The 23,726-nt window shown below is 40.7% G+C and overlaps 1 protein-coding gene and 1 long non-coding RNA gene across 4 annotated transcripts; one reads left to right on the top strand and one right to left on the bottom strand.

Annotated features, from left to right (window-relative positions):
- Positions 1 to 207: 207 nt before the first annotated feature.
- On the bottom strand, positions 208 to 13,945 carry LOC133554877 (uncharacterized). Its single transcript, XR_009807235.1, has 4 exons — positions 12,589 to 13,945; positions 4,635 to 4,824; positions 2,126 to 4,480; positions 208 to 691 (listed from the first exon to the last, which is right to left on the bottom strand). It is a non-coding gene; the product is annotated as an uncharacterized LOC133554877 (long non-coding RNA).
- Positions 12,725 to 18,791, top strand: LOC133554876 (probable G-protein coupled receptor 173). Of its 3 annotated transcripts, none has more exons than XM_061904124.1 (2): positions 12,725 to 13,172; positions 14,315 to 18,791. In XM_061904124.1, exon 2 carries the CDS (start codon positions 14,463 to 14,465, stop codon positions 15,657 to 15,659), a length of 1,197 nt encoding a protein of 398 aa, XP_061760108.1. In that variant the 5' UTR covers positions 12,725 to 13,172; positions 14,315 to 14,462; the 3' UTR covers positions 15,660 to 18,791. The 3 variants fall into 3 exon arrangements, with proteins under 3 accessions (XP_061760108.1, XP_061760106.1, XP_061760107.1); XM_061904122.1 differs by having other exon boundaries at positions 12,725 to 13,501; XM_061904123.1 differs by having other exon boundaries at positions 12,725 to 13,573.
- Positions 18,792 to 23,726: the final 4,935 nt, after the last annotated feature.

Raw genomic sequence — 23,726 nt, 5'->3', positions numbered from 1 at the left:
TGATCCAGCACCAAACACACTATTTGGCCCCAATGACCTCAAACTATTTGACGGTGTGCTGCCATCTAGTGGAGCTTCTGTGAATCTGCAAACAAAACAAAAAATAAAACGATCCAAGACAGTCATTAGGGGGCAAACACAAGTTTAAACCCTATTTAGTGCCTATATTTCCATTAATACTCACTAAGGTGACACATACCAAAATGCAATCCATATCAAATTAAACTCTTAAGCGTATATTCTAGTTAAATTAGACAATTTTAAAACCATCTGCAGATGTGTCAAAATGTCTAATAGAAAAATGTATATGAGGTAAAATGTTCTTTACTAACATACAAATAACTGTCATTTCTTGTTTTTTTCCACTGTGAGCTGTCACTGTGCTCTTACTGTTGTATGTTAACAGATTGCTCCTCATCCATCTGGTGCCTGTGACCAAGAGCATCCATCTGGTGATGGCACACATTGTCCACTCACGCTGCAGCACAGGTGGATGATTGTCTTGAATGTCTCCTAAACTGCAACTCACTCAGCCTTGGTACTGCTGTGACAGTGTGTCCCAGTAAGTTGCCGTCTTTATGCCGACATAAAGCATCTCCTAAGAAAAGGGATCTAAGACATCCGTTTCAGCGTGTAGAATTGAAGCTCTGCCACAATATCAACTGACAGAGAGGACTCCCTTGTTGCTAATCTGAAAGAAAACAGGGCACCTCCATCAGTCTCTGGTGTAACTAGGTGCCAGTGGTGTCCAAATTTCTTCCATAGAGGGCAACATACAGAAGAATCAAAAGCTGCGTGGGCCAATTTGATATTTTTACGTAGTTGTTTTTTGCGTTTTACAGTAGATAAGGTAGTATTTATGCCTCAAGCCTGTGAGAATCTTGCATGTGACTGAAGCATTTAAGGAGTGTGACCATACAGGGCAAACTGCAGTGTACTCAAGCCACCAGGTAGCATCTGTGAGCAGATAATACTGTATCATTTTCATCTCAAGGCATTCAATCGATGCAACTGGACTGTTTGGTTTGTCTTAAAAGAGGCTTGGCCTCTCATCAGAGTAGGCGTCATCAGTTCATGCTCAAAGACTTAGATTGGTCAGATCTAGATCTGACCAATCTTACTCTAAGACAAACCAAACAGTCTAGTTATGATGAATTGAATGCCCTGAGATTACAATGACCTGGATGAATAAGAACATTCAGAGACAATGCTATATCGATTCTTTCTCTTTTGGACTTATCGGGTCTTATCAGATCTGTACCGCATTTTTCACCTATTCTTTACTTGCACGTAAAGTGAAAGATAAGACAAAAATGCAACCTTTCCTACTGTATTAAACATACGTAGTACCTTGACTTACAAGTTTAATTGGTTCTGTGACAGACCTCTTAACTCAAAACACTTGTATCTCAAATCAGTCATCGCCCATTGAAATTAATTGACATCAGCTTGCCCTCCCAAAACACCACCATTTTAACATGCAACATGCCATTTAAAAATAAAACTTTGTAGATCAAAAATACTGTATGTCATGAGGTAATGTAATAATAATGTACAAGATTTGCCTCGGAAAATGGACTTCTATGGTATCTCCTTCCAACTCCTTCTCTGCCAAACACTGCACACCATCAGCAGCTTTTTCATGTGTTCATGGATAAATGTCCACCATTTAGATATTATTTTAACATTTTGTAGCTGGTGTTGAACTTATTCTGCTTCAGTATGGGGCAGACTAATTGTGATACGCTTGATTTGCTTTGACAAGTTTATAACACACTGTCATGTTTTTGATGATTTCTTTATTGACATCAATGAATATTATTCACTTGTTCTTCTCAGCAATATCCTTCACACTCACTTTCGTCCTTCCAATTGATGGAAAATAAAGTTATGTCCATCTCGATCTATAAGCTACTGCGAGCGAGTAAGTTTTAGTGGGATCTTACGGGATTCATCGTAACATTTGCCACGTCAAATACTGGTGGGATGCTTGTAACTCAAAATTTTGCTACCAACTTAAAGCAATAAAATTAGCCGAGGGACAGCACTTATCTCAAAACAATCTTAAGTTGAGGTACCACTGTACATACATCATATATTTTGTATCTCTGAGCTGCCACCTTACCATAAGAGGAGTTTGCGTGTCCCGATGATCCTAGGAGCTATGTTGTCCGGGGGCTTTCATGCCCCCTGGTAGGGTCTCCCAGAGACAAACAGGTCCTAGGTGAGGGATCAGACAAAGAGCAACTCGAAGACTTCTGTTGATACACAACAAAATGGAATCAGATTTCCCTCGCCCGGACGCGGGTCACCGGGGCCCCGATCTGGAGTTAGGCCCGGAGTTGGGGTATGATGGCGAGCGCCTGGTGGCCACAGCCTGAAGAGGCAAGGTGGGTCATTCTTCCAATGGGCTCAACACTCACGGGAGGGGCCATAGAGGTCGGGTGCATTGTGAGCTGGGCGGCAGCCGAAGGCAGGGCCCTTGGCGGTCCGATCCTCGGCTACATAAGATGGCTCTTGGAACGTGGAACGTCACCTCACTGGGGGGGAAGGAGCATGAACTAGTGCGGGAGGTAGAGAAGTTCCGGTTGGATATAGTTGGACTCACCTCGACGCACAGCAAGGGCTCTGGAACCAGTTCTCTCGAGAGGGAATGGACTTTCTTCCACTCTGGCGTTGCCGGCAGTGAGAGGCGACGGGCTGGAGTGGCAATTCTTGTTGTCCCCCAGCTCAAAGCCTGTACGTTGGAGTTCAACCCAGTGGACGAGAGGGTAGCTTCACTCCGCCTTCGGGTGGGGGGGACGGGTCCTGACTGTTGTTTGTGCTTACGCACCAAACAGCAGCTCAGAGTACCCACCCTGGCTTGGGAAGCCTCGGGATCCCCGGGAAGAGCTGGACAAAGTGGCTGGGGAGAGGGAAGTCTGGGCTTCCCTGCTTAGGCTGCTGCCCCCGCTACCCGACCTCAGATAAGCGGAAGAAGATGGATGGATGGATGGTATGTTTCTATGCATGTACCCTGCAGAGCACCTGTTCCGACCACTATGCATACAAGGCCAGCAGGTGGAGCAGGTACAGAGTTTTAAAAGTCCTTTTCACAACATGCTGACTCACTCTGCAAAAAGGCACAACAGCGCCTACATTTGCTCAGATAACTGAGGACTTTTAATATCAAGAAATACATTTTAACTCCTGTTTACAGATTACTTACCGAATCTACTTGATTCTATACCATCTCATCCTGGTTCAACTTCCTCAATGTCACCACCACAACAAAAGTCTCCCACATAACAAATCAGGCCAGGAAAATAACCAAAACAGTTCAACTTCCTCTGACTAAACTTCATGGGCACTCAATGGGAAAGAAGGCCATCTTCATAACGGAGGACCCCTCCCACCCCTTGCATCAGTCCTTCACGCTGTTGCCATCAGGCAGACGATACGGAACCCCAATGGCCAGGAAAAACGTTTTTAAGAAATCATTCATCCCATCTGCAATAACTGTTCTAGATAACGATAAAACAGGCGGAACTGTTGCTCTTGTATATCTATTATAGTGTAAATCTGCTTATTAACTTTGTAACCAAAGCCTTGTAAAAGACATATTTCTGTTTTTCATGTAGAAACAGACAATAAAGCCCTATTCCATTCTAGTCTATGTTTTTTCGAAACCTCGCTTTTTTTTTGTTATTATTAGATATTTGTATCAACATTTGAGATTTTTTTCTTTAGATTCGGCCTTTTTGCTCTACTTTTGCAATTTTTGATGTTTTGGTTCCAAACTCATTGTTTTTTTGCATTTGCAAACAGCTTAATTTATGTACAAAGCAAACTATAACCTGCAACCCAAAAATGACCAAAAATTATTCTCACCAAAAGAGAACAATTAGACATTTAAAATATACATCTCACTGAAAACATTTGTTTGCATGTACAACACCTGAAACTTTTAGCATGGCAGTATGTGGAATTCAATTATGGAATGGATTAAGCAAATAAATCAAACAATGTAATAATATAATACAGTTTAAGAGGCTGGTCAAACTACAAGTGTTTACAAAGTACAAAGGAGAATAATTATGATAAATGTCATACATTTATTGAAAATGAAATATTATTCATGTCATTAAGCCAATCATAACTGATTTAACCACATATGAGAATAAATTATGTATTTGGAACATATTGATCATGGAATTGTGTACAAGTTGAGAACAGGAAGTATGTGCTAGTGATTCTCATGAAGTAAAAAAGGGGGACGATTAGATAAGCTTTGCTTCTTCCTACTCCTTTTTGGACATGTAACAAAGAAAATATGTAAAATACGGTACGGTATACATGTTCAACAATTAAGACACACCTCTTAATCAATATATTTCTCAATCACAGGTCTCTCTGTCTGTGATGAGATGGCGACTTGTCCAGGGTGTACACCGCCTTCCGCCTGATTGTAGCTGAGATAGGCTCCAGCACCCCCGCAACCCTGAAGGGAATAAGCGGTAGAAAATGGATGGATAGAAGGTCTCTCTGTTACCCTGATTTAAATGCAATGCAACATTGTGAGGGAGGCCTTTTTCTTTGAACCATTGCACAAAGGTCTGTTTGGTAGAGTGTGGATAGGACTTTAGAACCTTTACCTAAACCCCAACGGGATGAGATGGCAAGTCAGCACTCAGCACACCATTTCTCAGGCTCAACTCCAGTGACATTTGACTTCACAAATGTTCTTCTTCCCACGGACACACTCTAACATCTTGCAGGAAGTCTCCTCAGAAAGGCAAAGCTGTTACAGCTGCAAAGTGGACAACAACTTCCCATTTTCACCTCCTGTAGGTGACATAGTCACAAGGTCAAAGATTGCCACTTTATTTGTAACAGTTTTTTCAACAAACCCAACTGACTTGAAATGTTGTATAAATGAATGAATCTGATATAGGATGCTTCACGAAGCTGGGGTCAGAGGTCATAGCACTATGCATTGCTCGGTTAACACTGGTTAACATAGTTTATTTAACAACGCTATGTTAACCAGTGCATGTTGTTTTACTTCATATGGTCTTCGATGGTGTTATACAAACCCCAAAACCAGTGAAGTTGGCACGTTGAGTAAATAGAAACAGAATACAATGATTTGCAAATCCCTTTAAACCTTTATTCAATTGAATAGACTGGGGATAGGTTGATTGGCAACACTAAAATTGGCCCTAGTGTGTGAATGTGAGTGTGGGTGTTGTCTGTCTGTCTGTCTGTCTGTGTTGGCCCTGCGATGAGATGGCGACTTGTCCAGGGTGTAGCCTGCCTTCCGCCCGATTGTAGCTGGGATAGGCGCCAGCGCCCCCCGCAACCCCAAAAGGGAATAAGCGGTAGGAAATGGATGGATGGATGGATGCAAAGACAAGATATTTAACCTTCGAACTGGAAAATTTAATTTTTTGCATAAATTAGCTAATTTGGAATTTGATGCCTGCAACATGTTTAAAAAAAGCTGGAACAAGTAGCAAAAAAGACTGAGAATGTTGAGAAATGCTCATCAAACACTTATTTGGAAAATCCCACAGGTGAACAGGTTAATTGGGAACAGGTGAGTGCCAAGATTGGGTATAAAAGCAGCTTCCATGAAATGCCCAGTCATTCACATACAAGGATGGGGCGAAAGTCACCACTTTGTGAACAAATGTGTGAGCAAATTGTCAAACAGTTTAAGAACAACATTTCTCAATGAGCTATTGCAAGGGATTTAGGAATTTCACCATCTAAGGTCTTTGATATCATCAAAAGGTTCAGCGAATCTGGAGAAATCACTAGAAGCAACATTGAATGTCCATGACCTTGAATCCCTCAGAAAGTACTGCATCAAAAAGCGACAAGTGTCTAAAGGATATCACCACATGGGCTCAGGAACACTTAAAAAAACAACACTGTCAGTTACTACATTTTTTTGCTACATCTGTAAGTGCAAGTTAAAACTACTATGTAAAGCGAAAGTCATTTATCAACAACACCCAGAAACGCCACCGGCATCGCTGGGCCCGAGCTCATCTAAGATGGACAGATGCAAAGTGTAAAAGTGTTCTGTGGTCTGACGAGTCCACATTTCCAATGGTTTTTGGAAACTGTGGACGTCGTGTCCTCCGGAAGAAAGAGGAAAAGAACCATCCAGATTAATATAGACGCAAAGTTCAAAAGTCAGCATCTGTGATGGTATGGGGGTGCATTAGTGCCAAAGGCATGGGTAACTTACTCTTTGGGGAAGGCACCATTAATGCGGTAAAGGTCCTATAGGTTTTGGAGCAACATATGTTGCCATCCAAGTATTGTCTTTTTCATGGACGGCCCTGCTTATTTCAGCAAGACAATGCCTAGCCACGTGTTACAATAGCGTGGCTATATAGTAAGAGTGCGGGTACTAGATTGGCCTGTCTGTAGTCCAGACCTGTCTCCCATTGATAATGTGTTGCACATTATGAAGCGTCAAATACGACAAAGGAGACCCCAGACTGTTGAACAATTTAAGCTGCACATCCAGCAAGAATGGGAAATAATTCCACCGGAAAAGATTCAAAAATTGGTCTCCTCAGCTCCACAGTTAAAGGAAAGGCCATGTAACACAGTGGTAAAAATGCCCCTGTGGTAACTTTTTTGCAATGTGTTTCTACCATTAAATTCTAAGTTAATGATTATTTGCAAAAATAAAATTAAATGTTTCTCAGTTCGAAGATTAAATATCTTGTCTTTGCAGTGTATTCAATTGAATATTAGTTGAAAAAGATTTGCAAATCTTTGTATTCTGCTTTTATTTACAAATTACACAATGTGCCAACTTCACTGGTTTTGGGTGTTGTATAATTTATGATTTAAATGTGCATTTTAATCACATGCCGTGGTAAGCACATGCAGACATCTTTGAAGGGAAGAACATTCTGCAGTGACTTGTTTCCTTCCATTCTCTACAGAGGAACTGCAGCAGTTCAGCGAGTCTGGCGCCATTAAAGTTACATCGGTGCTTTTAGCGACTGGCCTCCAGAGAGCATTCAGCTTTGCTTGATGTGGAAATAGACAACAATACGCATCCGGGGCTCATGCGTTTCTCTGTAGTCATAGTATCATGCCAACAGGAGGTGCATATTAAAATTTATAATAACAAACCCCGGGGAAAACTCTGCAGATTATACAATATTGCGCTAAAGTGAATAAACCTTTCACATGTCAGCAAACCAATTTAGCATACATTCTCCTTCTCAAAGGACAACACTATACAAATGAAACCTGGATGTACTTTAAAGTACTCAGTGTACAGCTTGTATAGAAGTATACAGTAAATGTACTATCCACTGAAAATTTCTCAACATAGCCATTATTTTCTACACAGCTAGAAACACATGAGTACCAGACAATTTAAAGGGTCTTGCCTACAATAGGCATGAGGGCGGTAGATAGAAAATAAAAAGACATTTCTGGGCTCCTTCACGGCACTTATGGTTGAGATATGTTTCGTGCTGGCTCACATAATTTATCCCTCAATGTTACAAATCTTTCCAAAAGTATGAGGGTGTGTGCCCTCCCTGGTCTTCTTTGGGCAAAGGTAATCGGTCCACCATTTGTCAACCCAGGTTTGGATTTTTGGCAGAGATGTCTTCTCCGTCGTCTTCATGTCCTTCCATCTGTCTTGCGTTAATGTATTTGATCAACTCATGTAACATGCGACTTGCCGGGTGACAACCAAGTCGAGCAGACCCGTTTGCTGAAGCAACGAAAGTACTATAGAGGATTTATTTTTTCCACGGAAGGCAAAAAAAATGGGATCAAAAAGATGGCAGAAAAGAAGAAGGATAGAAAATGTGATTTGCCATGAAAAATTAGAATGTTGACAGTTGTGACTCATAGATGTTGCAGGCTCTATACACAATAAGTGCTGTGTGTTGACTTTTTTTTAGAGAACAGTCTTTCCCTATTGCAATACAAAATATACACAGACTACTCTGAAGTTTAATTTATAGTGGAACCTCAATTTACAAACCTTTCGATTTGCAAACCACAGACCCCATGAAAATATGCTTTGGTGTACACGCCCTGTGTTTGAGTACGTATGTTTCATTGACCTGCTGTGTGCCTCACATTGCAGCCATTTTGTTCCCGGCAGCACATCCAATGTGGACGGGCTGATCTACCTACGTGCTCCTTAAGTCAGAGCAGTGCTGCTTTAGCTACTTTGCTAAATGCTACCTGTTGTGTCTTTTAAGTATGTTTAGCCCGTTTAGAATTTTTTTTATAGGTTTGCTACCTCAAAGAAAGCAATGGACATACGATGTGTGGTTTGAAAGATTCAGGAAGTACTCACAGCGTTGTGGAAACTGACCCCCTTCCGTCTGCGGCACGCAAAGACTAACCAACAAGGTGAAGTGGATTTATTTTTTTATTCTATCATTTTATTGACCTGCCTTTTAAAACTAAAGAGTGTTGGGATTTCAAACTGTGAGTTGCACCACACGGCTAGCGACAGTGTGTGTGTGTGTGTGTGTGTGTGTGTGTGTGTGTGTGTGTGTGTGTGTGTGTGTGTGTGTGTGTGTGTGTGTGTGTGTGCGTGTGTGTGTGTGCGTGCGTGCAAGCAGGGCGGCTACAAAAAAGGACAGTTCAGCCAGTTGTTGTTTTTTTACTTTTTTAATTAAAAAAAAGTGATCCTTCACCCCTTAGTTATATTTGTTTGATATACATTACTGTATGGCGCTTTATATTGTGTTCAAAGTGTAAACCTTTGAAATTAAATGTGAATATTTGTCAAGGCTGGAACCTATTATTAATGTTTACATGGTTTCTTATGGAGATACTTGCTTCGGTATACAAAGTTTGCTATTTAAGAACCCAGTTCAAGAACCAATTATGTTTGTAAATGGAGGTTATATTGTATTGTCCCTTGATAAGATAAAATGGTTCCTAAAAGTTAAGGGGTGAAATAATCTTGTGAGATACTGCATTGATAACTGAAATATCAGGCAGTATATTACCCCAGATTAGCCATGAACGTTGTACTTTTTAAAATCCACATAGCCTTGAAACAAATTGAAAACTGTCTGCATTGCTTTATTGCAAATAAAGCAATGCACAGAGTTTTAAAATGTGGCTGACTGCAGTGACTTGTGGTTTAGGGCTATATAAATAAACATTGAGTGATTGATTGAAACACAATTAGAAAAAATAACAGTCTTTATGGACCAAGACAGTAGCACAACAATAAACATATTGTCAGATTATTACATCTCAGACTATAGCTTCCATTAAAATAAATTTATGAATCTTGCCTATTTTTCATACAATTCTTGTGTTTCATCTCACTAGCAAGTGTAAATACTGTACTGTACGCTTTCCAATCAGGCCATTATACGAATGGCCGCTAGAGGGCAATAGAGTGCAGTTCTCCTTTAGCCTTCAGTATTACTTCTTGCTGTGATTTAAAAAAAATATGTTTAAATATTGTGATTATTTTAACATGAGAAAAAGTAATTTGCTTTTGCGCATTCAATATATATCTTGTTTAGAATATGAATGTGTGTTTGTTGCACATGCAGGATATTTTAATGACGGTCAGTGTGTTCACCATTGAGGGAACAGAATTTCATTGAGTACTAAATGTCAACAAAACAAGCATTTTTAAATAAGTGTTATGCACAGCTAGGGCTGGGCGATATATTGATATACTCGATATATCGCGGGTTAGTCTCTGTACGATCTAGAAAATTACTATATCGTGATATTCGAGTATACTATCTCACTCAGTCACTTTTAGCTGCAAAAGCGTTGCTAAAAAAGTAGCAGCACTGCTAATGTAGCATCATTTGAAAAGTCACCCGCTTGAAACTCTCCATGTCAACATCTCCGTGCCACACAAACAAAATGCCGAAGCAACTATTTCCAGATCAACACAGTATGAAAAAAAAAGTCAACAACAGAAGGAGATAACATCCGCAAGAACCTATTACGCAGCTCATTTTTATTTGACAGTTATTGAAATGTCTTGTGTGACATCATGCACATAAGTGCACTTTATTTGTTTTCAACTACTGTAGTGGCGTTCTGCACAAAAAGTACACTTTAATTTAGTGTTGCTTTGACAATCTTGCACTTTCTGTTTTGAATTGACATGAATATTTGTGCCACTGCTTAATAACTGTTTAATAAATACAGTTTTGGTCAATTGACTTAGTTGTGATTTCCCTCTCTGCAGGAAAGTTAAAAAGATGAGTATATATTAATGCGGTATGAACAAGAATGTTTTAATGTAGAGACATAAAATTATCATACTAGTGTGATTATATGCATCAAATGTTCATTCAAGGCTAAGGCAAAATATTAAGATGTATATCATGTATCGTGACATGGCCTAATAATATGGAGATATTAAAAAAAGGCCATAGTCGTCTATAGAGAGAATGGCCAACTAAACAACAGGCGCCATGTTTGCTACCAAGGACGAGTGCGACTGTGCACGGAAACATGCAATTGCAGTCGTTCTGACATCGTTTTGCTGACAAAATACACCAAAATAACGCGTCTAAATCCATCCATCCATCCATTTTCTACCGCTTATTCCCTTTCGGGGTCGCGGGGGGCGCTGGCGCCTATCTCAGCTACAATCAGGCGGAAGGCGGGGTACACCCTGGACATCGCAGGGCCAACACAGATAGACAGACAACATTCACACTCACATTCACACACTAGGGCCAATTTTAGTGTTGCCAATCAACGTATCCCCAGGTGCATGTCTTTGGAAGTGGGAGGAAGCCGGAGTACCCGGAGGGAACCAACGCTTTCACGGGGAGAACATGCAAACTCCACACAGAAAGATCCCGAGCCTGGATTTGAACCCAGGACTGCAGGAACTTCGTATTGTGAGGCAGACGCACTAACCCCTCTGCCACCGTGAAGCCCTAGTTCTAAAACATACTCCAGCTCTGGAACATATTTCGTCCAAGTATAAATTTGGGGCAATTCTGCGGAAGTATTTGATGCACTCTGTTGTTGATGTTTATGGAGTGTTTAGAGACCAGCAGGCTGTCAAACACGCTCCGACTGGCGCACAAATGTAAAATAAAAACACAAAACGATTTGGCCAAAATCCTCATTAGCTTTGGACCAACAATTAGGGAGAAAGTATGACTGTGGTGCCTGCCTCCAATGTGCAATGTCCAACTTTGTTTTTTTTTAAATATTTTTCATATGTTTCGCTGTGGCGAGTCTGCAAGACTTCCTAATTTTATTATTACCATACTACAATACTGAACTAATGCTGCTTTTTACTGGGAATGTTTGTTAGTTTAGTTTGGATTATTGGTGACAAATGCTGAAAAAGTGCAGTTTTGAAGCAACTTTTTGTCAGGAAAAGTGTATCTATTCACTGTTACTGAGAGTCCAAGTTTCCGATATGCTAGCTCAGTGTCTTTCAACCACTGTGCTGTGAAATACAGTCTGATGTGCTGTGGGAGATTATGTAATTTCACCTAATTGGGTTAAAAATATTTTTTGCACACCAGTAATCATAATTCGCAATTAATGTGCCGTTGTTGCGTGTCTTTACAGCGCAGGTAGCTTATTGCTTTGTGGACGTCGGGAACAGATCATATGAAACAAGGATGGTTTGTCATGATCACAATATGCAGATGGCAGTAGGAGGCAGTGTGCAGGTAAAAAGGTACCTAATGCTTAAACCAAAAATAAACATAAGGCCAGTGACGCTGAGTAAAGGCATTGAAGCTTAGGAATGGCTATGCAAAATGAAACTAAAACTGAACTGGCTGCAAAGTAAACAAAAACAGAATGCTGGACGACAGCAAAGACTTATGGCGTGGAGAGCAGACGGCGTCGACAAAGTACATCCCTACATGACAATCAACAATGTGCACACAAAGAAGGATAGCGTCCGCACAACTTGGATTGTCTCGATTGCAAAACCAAAGCAAGTGCTGGGAATAGCGTTTGATCGATTGGTTGATTGAAACTTTTATTAGTAGATTGCACAGTACAGTTCATATTCTGTACAATTGACCACTAAATGATAACACCCAAATAAGTTTTTCAACTTGTTTAAGTCAGGGTCCACGTAAATCACTTCATGGCGTTCAAGGAAGGCATGAAACTGCAACAGGAAAATACCAACAAACAGGAAAAAACACCAAAATACGACCGCAAGACAAGAACTGTAACACAACAAACTGGAAAACAGCAAAATAAATTCTAAATAAGTCACGGCGTGATGTGACAGGTCATGACAGTACACCTACTTTGAGACAAGAGCTACAGTGATGCATGTTTGGTTATGGTTTAAATCCATATTCAACAATTGCAACAACGACTTTGTATTGTCAATATTGGCTACTGACTTTCGTTTTTTAACGGTTTCTGTTTGTGGTGTGGCACTGGATTTTTTCACTGAAAAAAAAAGTGCCTTGGCTCAAAAAAGGTTGAAAAACACTGTGCTAGCTTACCTCGAACAATATATTGTTGTCATTCATTGGCACCTCTTCCCGGCTAACCTTTACTTTCCTTAATTTTCTACGCTAAAGTCTCATTGAACACGCAAAACACTCAACAAAAACATACCCAAACGCGGTGTGCACACCGGCGTCTCCATGATGGTGTCCAACATGGCGCCTCGTAGTCACTTGTTGGGCTTTTGCCCAATCATTTCGGAGATCTTCTGAAAGCGAGTTGACTCACCCCGCCTCTCTCTCTTTCTCCGAAGAGAACCGAGTGATTCCGCAAATGTACGAGCTGCGACCCGAGCGAGCAGCCATAATTGGGATTATTCAGGAATAATTCGCTCAATCCAGCTGCCTTTTTTTGCCCTTTTCTTCTTCTTTATTAATCATTCCTCCTCCCGGTCTTCGTCATTTCGACATCGTTGACGATGTGAATCTTTATCCGTTTGCCTGTTTTTTTTTTTCATTTTCCCTCGGACGGGGCGCCTTTTTTCTTTTTTTTTGTCATATATTTTCCGGGAAACTCAAGCTTCGCCGGGGGAGCAAAACAAAGGCTGTATTTCAAGTGTCTGCGTGGAAATTCATCGGCCTTCCCCCACCCCCCGCACGGAGAAAGATGGAGAAATGGAAGACTTGTCTGTGCGGACAAAATCCACGTCAAGCGCGTTCATTTAGGGGCCGCACGGTCGTCTCTGCCGTCTGTGGGTGGGTTTTTATAAGCATTGAAAATCTGACATCATTTGGATAAATGCACGGAAGACGATATAGTTTCCGTTTGTCCTCCGGAGATCCACCCGCGACGTGATGCAGCAGAGACTGTTTACACTCAGTGGATATAGTTCTCTTTTCCCGTTAGCCGCCTCTTAAATGTGGCTCAAGCTTCATCTCGGATTGTGTGATCAGCTGTTGGCGGTACTGTTGTTGATCGCCTGTTCCCAGCTTTTTCCCCCCTGCGTGGATTTATGCATAACAGGTGTTGTTGAACACGACACGAGGATTTATTATGTGCTCTTCTTCTCTCCCTGCGAGCAACGGTGAGACAAAAGCGACTCATATTTTTAATGCTGTTTTTTTTTTTTTTTTTGGCACAAATGAGAGGATGCAAGGTATGTGTGTGTATCTCCGGTCTCCACGAACACACGAACGTATGCACGCACACACACTCTGGGGGGGGGGGACACCTGTTCCTGTGTTTTTTAGCCCATCCAAGGCCCAGCTGACATGGCAACCTCCTCTAAAGATATTTGTCAAGGTGGCAAAGGGCTTGCATGTGTGTGTGTGTGTGTGTGTGTGTTTGTGTGTGTGTGTGTGTGTGTGTGTAATGAAAATGAGCGTACATGGCCTACATTGACAAGGCCCACCCAGACTAGCACGGCGGCGTGTTTTACATGAGCCCGCATTCACAAAGAGGCCCTGCATGCTATACGATCATTACAACCTTTTTTTTTTTTTTTTTGCACACTTGTGAATGGTGCAGAGCGAACATCCTCGCCCTCTCCTGACACCATTTCATTTGCAACAGTATCTCTCGGTTTGTTGGACGGCGACTGCTCCTTATAAACCGCCACCCCGCCATCCCTCCACCCGCCCCACTCTACACCCCCGTGCATTCACTCAAACACCCACACTTGCACAAAGTATGCGAGCTGTTGTATCTTAGCAACGGGATAGGTAATTACTGAGAAAGCCGAGGATCTGGCGTTCCGTCGAGCCGCCGATCTGATCCCGGCATTTGAGGAAACAGGAAGGGGGTCACATTTTCGCGTTGTTGCCCGACATGACGACAGCTCGTCTCGGCGGCGGGGCCGGCGTCCACCCCTTCATGAAAGGTGTGTCTGTGTTCACAGGTGGCGAGCTGCTGGACAAAGAGGAAAGATGAGTCTGACGTGTAGAAAAGACCTCCTCTTGTAGAAGCGAGCCAAGGCGAGCAGACGACGGCTGTAAGAGGATCAGTGGAGCTTATAGAGCAGGCACACCCGTGTGGCGGCTGATAGAATGGCCAACCAGAGCTTCGCCATTGACGGCCCGGGCAGTTTGCTGGCCGTGTTGGCCTCACAGAGCGGCCTGGCCAGAGGAGGCAGCAGCAGCGACAGCGGCGCCGGCGGAGGAATTTCGGCCACAGACGTTTCGGCGTACTTCAAGTTAGTCTTCTTGGGGCTGATCATCTGTGTCAGCCTGGTGGGCAACCTCCTGGTCTCCATGCTGGTCCTACGAGATCGGACACTCCACAAGGCCCCATACTTCTTCCTGCTGGATCTGTGTCTGGCCGACGCGGTCCGCTCAGCTGCCTGCTTCCCCTTCGTGCTGGTGTCGGTGCACAACAGCTCGGCGTGGACCTACAGCGCCCTCAGCTGCAAAGTGGTGGCGTTCATGGCCGTGCTCTTCTGCTTTCATGCTGCCTTCATGCTCTTCTGCGTGGCCGTCACGCGCTACCTTGCCATCGCCCATCACAGGTTCTATGCCAAGCGCATGACCATCTGGACCTGCGCCGCCATCATTTGCATGGTGTGGACTTTGGCGGTCGCCATGGCGTTCCCGCCCGTCTTTGACGTGGGCACGTACAAGTTCATCCGGGATGAGGATCAGTGCATTTTTGAACATCGCTACCTGAAGACCAACGACACCCTGGGTTTCATGCTCATGCTGGCCGTAGTGGTTCTGGCCACACACGGCTTCTATGCCAAGCTTCTGCTCTTCGAGTACAGGCACCGCAAGATGAAACCGGTCCAGCTGGTACCGGCTATCAGCCAAAACTGGACCTTCCACGGTCCCGGCGCGACGGGCCAAGCCGCGGCTAACTGGATCGCCGGATTCGGTCGAGGTCCGATGCCGCCCACTCTGCTGGGAATCCGGCAGAACCTACACAATCAACACCGGCGGTTGCTGGGGATGGATGAGGTGAGGTCCGAGAGGAGGCTGGGTCGCATGTTCTACACCATCACCCTGCTCTTCCTGGTCCTGTGGGCTCCTTACATCGTGGCGTGCTTCTGGAGGGTGTTTGTCAAGTCGTGCAGCATCCCTCACAAGTACCTCTCCATCACCGTGTGGATGAGCTTCGCTCAGGCCGGAGTCAACCCCATCTTCTGCCTCCTGCTCAACGAGGATCTGAGGAAAGTGCTGCGAGCCCACCTGCCCACCTACTGGAGGACTAAACAACACCTGCCCCAGGACGAGGCCTACTGCATCATGTGAGGGAGGTCGCACGGAGAATGTCTTTTAGATACAAAAAAAAGGATATGACCCCAACTTTTTTTGCCAATGGCACGGTGCCATTTTAAAAAGAATGTCGATATTTGTCTGTTAGAAGTTTGGACGCGGCAACAGAAAACTGAACTATGGAGTGGTTCGTGTTTCTGATGATGGATGAATAGGTGAGCTCACCCCTGGAAGTGAAACGGATGCCATTTTTAATATCATGTTGCCTTAATATAGAGGGACACAGTTCAGTGTCTGTGCCACTTGAGGCACAAAACTGAGCATTAGAACGTTTTGATCACAGACCTGAAACACATCATGAGGAACTCTAAGAGTCTGAAAGGATGGAGCAACCGCCTCGGACTCCTTTTGGTGTCATTAAAAGGAGTCTTTGGATTTCTTTGGATACATTTAAATAGCAGTGATGAACCCACCAGAACCCTAACATGCTTTTGGACTTCATTTGGGGTGCGTTAGATTTCTTTGTATCGTAAACAAACAAAAAATTGCCTGTTTTTCCTTAATTTGTAAACAATACATGGTAAGCAGATGACACTATTTTGAAATATGACTTGGTTTCATATTGTACGGACTGTACAGGAAGGTATATTCCTGCTTGTGTGTTTTTATATTGCATTTGTGAGTAAACGTGCGCGAGGGGGAAGCATGCACTGATGTACCGATGCCGACCATGTTGGTGCAGCTGTGATGTCATCATAATTAGACGTTGACCATGGTTGTATGGGAACAACGCCGACGAGGTCATAGCAGTCTAGGGAGCGAGAGGGGGATGACCAAAAAAGACTAAAGATGACGTGAACAAGTCAACATGATATGTGCTCTGGTATTGTAATACAAGCCATTAAATGGAAATGGGGGAGTTTTAAAGTATGAAAGACAATGCCTAATATAAGCGATTAGATTAGAAGCAGACCACCTGAAGTAGTTACATACATTGTACAAAAAATATGCAAATAGGCGTTTATTTGCAGATCAATGATGATGGAGAATGTTTTTAAAGTATCGACAAGTGATTCTAAATGCGGGTGAATATTAATGTTACCAGCCATTCCAACGTCAACCATTTGAGTGTCTGGATAGATCACACTTCTCAAGTTGTTCTTCTTCCCCCAAACTGTCTCCAGCAGCCGTATTGAGTGGTCTCTCCAAATTCAGATTTGCGCAACTGCAGTATATTAGGCATAGATATAAAGGTATGCAGTCAATCTCGAATGTGGACACTTGCACTAGATTAGCATGTATTCCACCGAATTTCAGATTGGAAACAGGGCCGAGGGGAGGGGGACTTGTACAGATGTTGATATGGAAGTCCAAGTGAAAAGTGAACTGAGCTCTGTGATTTTTACGTCTGGCATTGCTTTGCGAGATGATATTCTGTAACTGTACAGTTCCGCTGAGGTGGCTCTTTTGCCCACTCATCAATAAAGACTCTACTTTTGATGCATTCCGAGTTATGTGGTGCCTGGGAGGCGAGACGGCTGTGCTACTGCAGGGGAGATTCCAGAGCAGGGGTCACCAACCTTTTTGAAACCAAGAGCTACTTCTTGGGTACTGATTAATGCAAAGGGCTACCAGTTTGACACACACTTAAATAAATTGCCAGAAATAGCCAATTTGCTCAATTTACCTTTGATAAATAAATCAAAAAAATAAAAGGGTATTTCTGTCTGTCATTCCGTCGTACATTTTTTTTCCTTTTACGGCAGGTTTTTTTTGTAGAGAATAAATGATGAAAAAACACTTAATCGAACAGTTTAAAAGAGGAGAAAACTTGAAAAAAACGAAAATTGAATTTTGAAACATAGTTTATCTTTATCTTTAAAATTCAAAATTCAACCGAAAAAAATGAGGAGAAAAACTAGCTAATTCGAATCTTTTTGAAAAAATTTAAAAAAGAATTTATGGAACATCATTAGTAATTTTTCCTGATTAAGATTAATTTTCGAATTTTTATGACATGTTTTAAATAGGTTAAAATCCAATCCGTACATTGTTATAATATATAAAAAATTGGACCAAGCTATATTTCTAACAAAGACGAATCACTATTTCTTCTACATTTTCAAGAACAAAAATTTTAAAAGAAATTCAAAATACTTTGAAATAAGATTTTCATTTGATTCTACAGATTTTCTAGATTTGCCAGAATATTTTTTTTGAATTTTAATCATAAGTTTAAAGAAATATTTCACAAATATTCTTCGTCGAAAAAACAGAAGCTAAAATGAAGAATTAAATAAAAATGTATTTATTATTCTTTACAATAAAAAAAATAAAAATACTTGAACATTGATTTAAATTGTCAGGAAAGAAGAAGGAATTTAAAAGGTAAAAAGGTATATGTGTTTAAAAATCCTAAAATCATTTTTAAGGTTGTATTTTTTTCTCTAAAATTGTCTTTCTGAAAGTTATTAGAAGCAAAGTAAAACAAATAAATGAATTTATTTAAAGTAAAGACCATGTCTTTAAAATATTTTCTTGGATTTTCAAATTCTATTTGAGTTTTGTCTCTCTTAGAATTAAAAATGTCGAGCAAAACGAGACCAGCGTGCTAGGAAATAAATAAAATAAAAAAAATAGAGGCAGCAAACTGTTGAGTGCTGCTATTTGAACTATTTTTAGAACAGTCCAGCGGGCTACTCATCTGGTCCTTACGGGCTACATGGTGCCCGCGGGCACCGCGTTGGTGACCCCTGTTCCAGAATATGAGGTGCATTTGTAACAAATGATTATTTTATTAGTCCACCAGTCAGCAAGTTGTTTTTTTGTCGATTGGTGGTCTAGTCAAACAATGAATTGCTTATGATCTGCGGTACATATTTGAGTTTGACATTGAGTCCCCAACTTGATTTTAACTCATTTTGAAAACCTATTACCAGGGCAGAATACGTTCTGCATGGGCCCCGCGCTACATGGGGGGGCCCTCTTTGCCTGAACAAGCACATACAAAATATAATGTGTGTACATTATAGGTGTGATGTCAATTGATGAAAGACGTACAATTTTTACAACAGACGTTTGGATTAGTCTCCTTAAATAAATACTTGAAAAATTGATTTTTATTTCTTAGTTGTACTGCAAAACATGCATAAAATGTATTTTAAAACTGATTAAAAAAAAGCATAACCATTGTTTTACATTAATAAAAAATTGTGAAAAACGTTTAAATGTTAGCTACTTCTCTTTTTAAATAATGTATATTTTCTGCTGGATCTACTCTCGATTTTATGCTGCCCGTTTTTATGCTGCGGCTGTTATATATACTGTAATATTGTACAACCCCCCCGGGTTGCCCACATCTGAGGTCCTCTCCAAGGTTTCTCATAGTCAGCATTGTCACTGGCGTCCCACTGGATGTGAATTCTCCCTGCCCACTGGGTGTGAGTTTTCCTTGCCCTTTTGTGGGTTCTTCCGAGGATGTTGTAGTCGTAATGATTTGTGCAGTCCTTTGAGACATTTGTGATTTGGGGCTATATAAATAAACATTGATTGATACATGGTAATTAGGATTTGTTATATATTGTATATATTATATACAAATATAATATAATAATGTAGTACATCAGTATATATTATATATCCATCCATCCATTTTCTACCGCTTATTCCCTTTCGGGGTCGCGAGGGGCGCTGGCGCCTATCTCAGCTACAATCGGGCGGAAGGCGGGGTACACCCTGGACAAGTCACTACCTCATCGCAGGGCCATATATAATATACTGTATATATAATATGTAAATAAGACATAAATGTTATATTTTATATTGCTACCGTGGTACATTTTTAGTGTACATTATTCCTGCGTTATCCTTTCCATCCTTACACTTTCCATACATTGTAACTGAGCTACTGTGTGGAACAATTTCCCTTGTGGATCAAAAAAGTTTGTCTAAGTCTAAGTCTAAATACCTCCAAATAAAATTATGTATAGGATCCTGCTTATTAAGCTATGGTGAATTTAATTGTAAAAAATAAAAAAAAATAAAAAACATACATTTCTAGTAAAGGAATCTTGTTACTTTATAACACAAAAGTATAAAATCTCTGTAAAAATAAATCATGTGCAGTAAACATGACAGTGCAGAAAGTATTTTTATTAGGGTTATTTAGCTGCAATCATTTACCTAAAGGAACCCAAGTGTGCACATGAACATTCCTGGGAGTCTATCAATAAACTTTTGCTAAGCGATATTATTAAATATTTGTCGATTAATTCTTACAAAAAACATTTTTGATTATTTGGACTAATCGTTGCAGTCCCAGAATGTTCGATAACATTCCACCTACTCCCTGTAGAGTTTAGACACTGCAGCCTCACAAAAATGTGAAAGTTCATTGAAGACTCCAAGTTTTTCATTTGTGTATGCTTGTGGAGAATGCGGTCTGCAGAAGTATACTCTCTTCAAAATCAGGATTATACCCCGTGAGTAAATTCGTTAACTACCTCTGACCCTGAGCTATGGTAGACCTCATAGGCACCGATCCCGTGGGTGCTTCGAGGCCCAAGCACCCACGGACAATGCCTAGCACGCACGTGGGATTGATGGCAACTTTTAATCTTTGAAATCATTTTTGAAAAATCAATCTTCTTGTATTTAATTTTGTGGCGAGTTTGGTCCGTTTTATAAAATAATAAAGCCACAAAGCATATGGGACATGAACTTCGCTCAACGTCCATTTTTTATTTTTTATACACATACAAGAGCACCTACTGGCAGAAATGTAGATCGGCACCTGGCCTTAAGATATTATAAATATACAATTTAATGTAAAAATTTTATATTTTTCACCATTGGGTTGCCGAGGAGATGGTCTGAGACACTTCCGCTTGCTTACAGGGAGTTGCTCTTTGTGTTGCCCAAGGGGTTTGTTATATGCTGTCATTTTTGTGTCTGCACCATTATTGTAGTTTGTGTTCTTTCTAGTAGGATTCAAGATTGCCATAATATATTCAAGTATTAGACATTTAGTGTGCGCAGGGTGTATGTAAATTGAACTATGAAGGTAAAATGAGTGCCCCAAATAATGGGGCCACCAGTTTTAGACCTCTTCCATAGACAGACATGAGGTTGACTATTATGATCGCTTTAATCTCAAGCTTTCCGCTCAGAAGGATGTTCCTGACCAGCCCATGAAGCCAAAAACATTACTGTTCCTTGTTACAATTTCACATCATGGAGAAAATACATTTGGCCTTTATAGGACACTCATAGTTCAACATGTCCCTGCATGACATTTATTGGAGAACAAGACTTTTACATTTATGATGATTCTCACTTCAGTGGGAGGGTGTTTGTGCTGCTGCTGCCCCACAGTGATCAGGAACATGGTTAAAATCAGGATTTTTTTGGTGTGGAATTGCATGTTCTCTCCTGGTATTCTGATGTCCTTTCAGAGTCCAAAAGCACAAACGCAAAGACTCCAAACTGTGAGTGTGGATGGTTGTCAGTGGGTACTTTGATTGACATTGACATCAGTCCAGTCAGTATTATTTTATTACCATTTTTAACCATATGGTTTCAATGCCGCTTGGATGGCATGTTGGGTCCATTTTCAACAAAAATATTCAGCCATTCATTTTCTATATTTTGTCCTAACAATCACACTCATATTCGCATCTATGGACAACTCAGAGCTTAATGATATATTTAGTAATGGATCTCCTGAGATCTCCTGTGTTCCTGCTAATGTCATCCCGTTTCCCTGTCCACACGGAAACGTTAGAGGTCAGAACATTCAAGTATTGCATCATGTCCGCCTTTCATCCACATGAATGAAAGGCGCCTGATTTGAGGCATTGTGTGGCCCTTAACAAGACACTGTTTGTGGCCCAATTTGAGCCTTTAATATGACTTATTTACTATCAATATTGTTAGACTCCTGAAGACCAAAAAATATATATATTTACCTTATTTGTTTAACACTATCATTTAAAAAGACACCATGCAGTTTGTCCCCTACATTTTATATAGAATAGAATAGAATGCATTTTATTGACACTATACACATGTACAATGAGATTAAAAGCAACTCCAGTATCAGAGCAACAGTCTATAAATTTGCAAAACATAGGAAGGAAAGCATCAGGCTTGGACTAAGGAGTGGACTCCGATGCAGACATGAGATTCTTAGTAAACATTTTATTTCGACAACTATTAAACCTCCAGAGCCAGAGTTATACAAAATCTATAAGTAACAAAAACGGTCAGCGAAAAAAAGTTCCAAAAAGGGGCACAACCGAAAATCACTCCTAAAAAGGAGGAAAATACCAACATATAGACGAACTATAATTAGTGTTGTATCTGCTATGAAAACTTAACATAAACGCTCTAACAGGAGTAAGAAAACAATGACTATACAATTTCTACTCTAATCTTAGTTTAATAAAGGTAAACAAAAAAAATCACTCAAAAACTTTGAAGAAGGAAATATTATTAGGAAAAAATCACAACTCACCACTTCAGTTGAACAAAGGCTAGATAACAAATGTTGATCTGAAGAGGAGAAAAAGTTCAACTCAAAATTACAGCGTGGGAATTCTGGATCCAAGGGAGTAGACGTGGGAGGAGGCAAGGCATGGACATGGACATGGACATGAACATGAACATGAACATGGACGCTAGACAGACACGAAAGCTCGAGACGATCTGGCACAGAACAAGGGGAGGCATGGGCTTATATGGGACATGAGGGTAATGGGAAACAGGTGGAAACAATCAAGGGTCAGGGATGACGCCAGACTGGTGATACAAGAGGAAGGGCCCGTGATCTGAAACAAGAGGAGTTGCTTTTCAAAATAAAACATGCAACTCACAAGACAGAAAAAAACAAGACAAGACATCCCTCACTGCGGTGTGACAGAAAGAAAAGAAAAATAGTGCTAAAGGAGGTAAGGTGCACAGTCTAGTCCTGAGAACGAATGTTCTAAATGTGTTGTTTAAATAATATTCTATATGTACATATATGCAGAAGCATTCTGTGGGTGGAAAGTAAAAATTGCACACAGAGAGGTGCAAAACTATAAAATCAGTGCCTATGAGGGTTTACCATGGTCATGGCTTTAGGGAAAAAACTGTTCTTGAGTCTGTTTGTCTTAGACCTGATGACCCTGTAGCACCTTCCTGAGGGCAGCAGGTCAAACAGGTCAAAGTAACAACTACCGTGAATTGATTAACGTGGACCCCGACTTAAACAAGTTGAAAAACTTATTCGGGTGTCATCAGTTAGTGGTCAATTGTACGGAATATGTACTGAACTGTGCAATCTACTAATAAAAGTATCAATCAACCAATCAATCAAAACTTAATTACATGTTTGTTCTGGTTATCTAATTCATGTAGGATTACCATTAGTGGATAATAATAATAATAATAATAATAATAATAATAATAATAATACATCATTATGATAATTATAATTATAAGTGCATCTACTGGAGGTTAAGCCTCCCACTTTTCGAAATTGAATCAAGGTTGTCATCATAAGTGCTTTGAGAAACAAAAGTGTATACATATTTGGTTTGGATTTTCACAATCGATATCGCGGTATATATATTGCAGCCTCCTGCGATAACTATGTATATCACAATATATATTTTGGGCAAATATATATGGGAAAAAGAACCATTTCAAAGCAGGTTACCAAGTATCTCATTTAGCTGCTGACGTATGCAGTAACATATTATTTTATTTCCAGTTGTAGTATTTTATCAATTCAAAACTAATAATTGTTTTATCTACATGTTAATTTACTGTTAATATCCGGTTATGATATAAAGTATTTTGTGATACTAAAAAACATTGATCTAGTTATCATAATATCAACCATTTATTAATACTATACTTACTTTTGTTACTGTCGATATTTGTATCAATCTGCCCACCTTTGTTTACATTCAAAAGCTGTAGCTCAGCGGTTAGCATGGCTTCTTTTTTCTTCTATTTACCATGAATTTTATTACGTGGACTTAAACTAGTTGAACAACTTATTCGGGTGTTACCATTTAGTGGTCAATTGTACGGAATACGCACTGTGCTGAGCAATCT

This window comes from Nerophis ophidion, linkage group LG06 (assembly GCF_033978795.1).
Source record: "Nerophis ophidion isolate RoL-2023_Sa linkage group LG06, RoL_Noph_v1.0, whole genome shotgun sequence".
Taxonomy (NCBI): domain Eukaryota; kingdom Metazoa; phylum Chordata; class Actinopteri; order Syngnathiformes; family Syngnathidae; genus Nerophis; species Nerophis ophidion.
The sequence above is the reverse complement of the archived record's forward strand: the minus strand, read 5'-3'. Positions and strand labels throughout refer to the sequence as shown.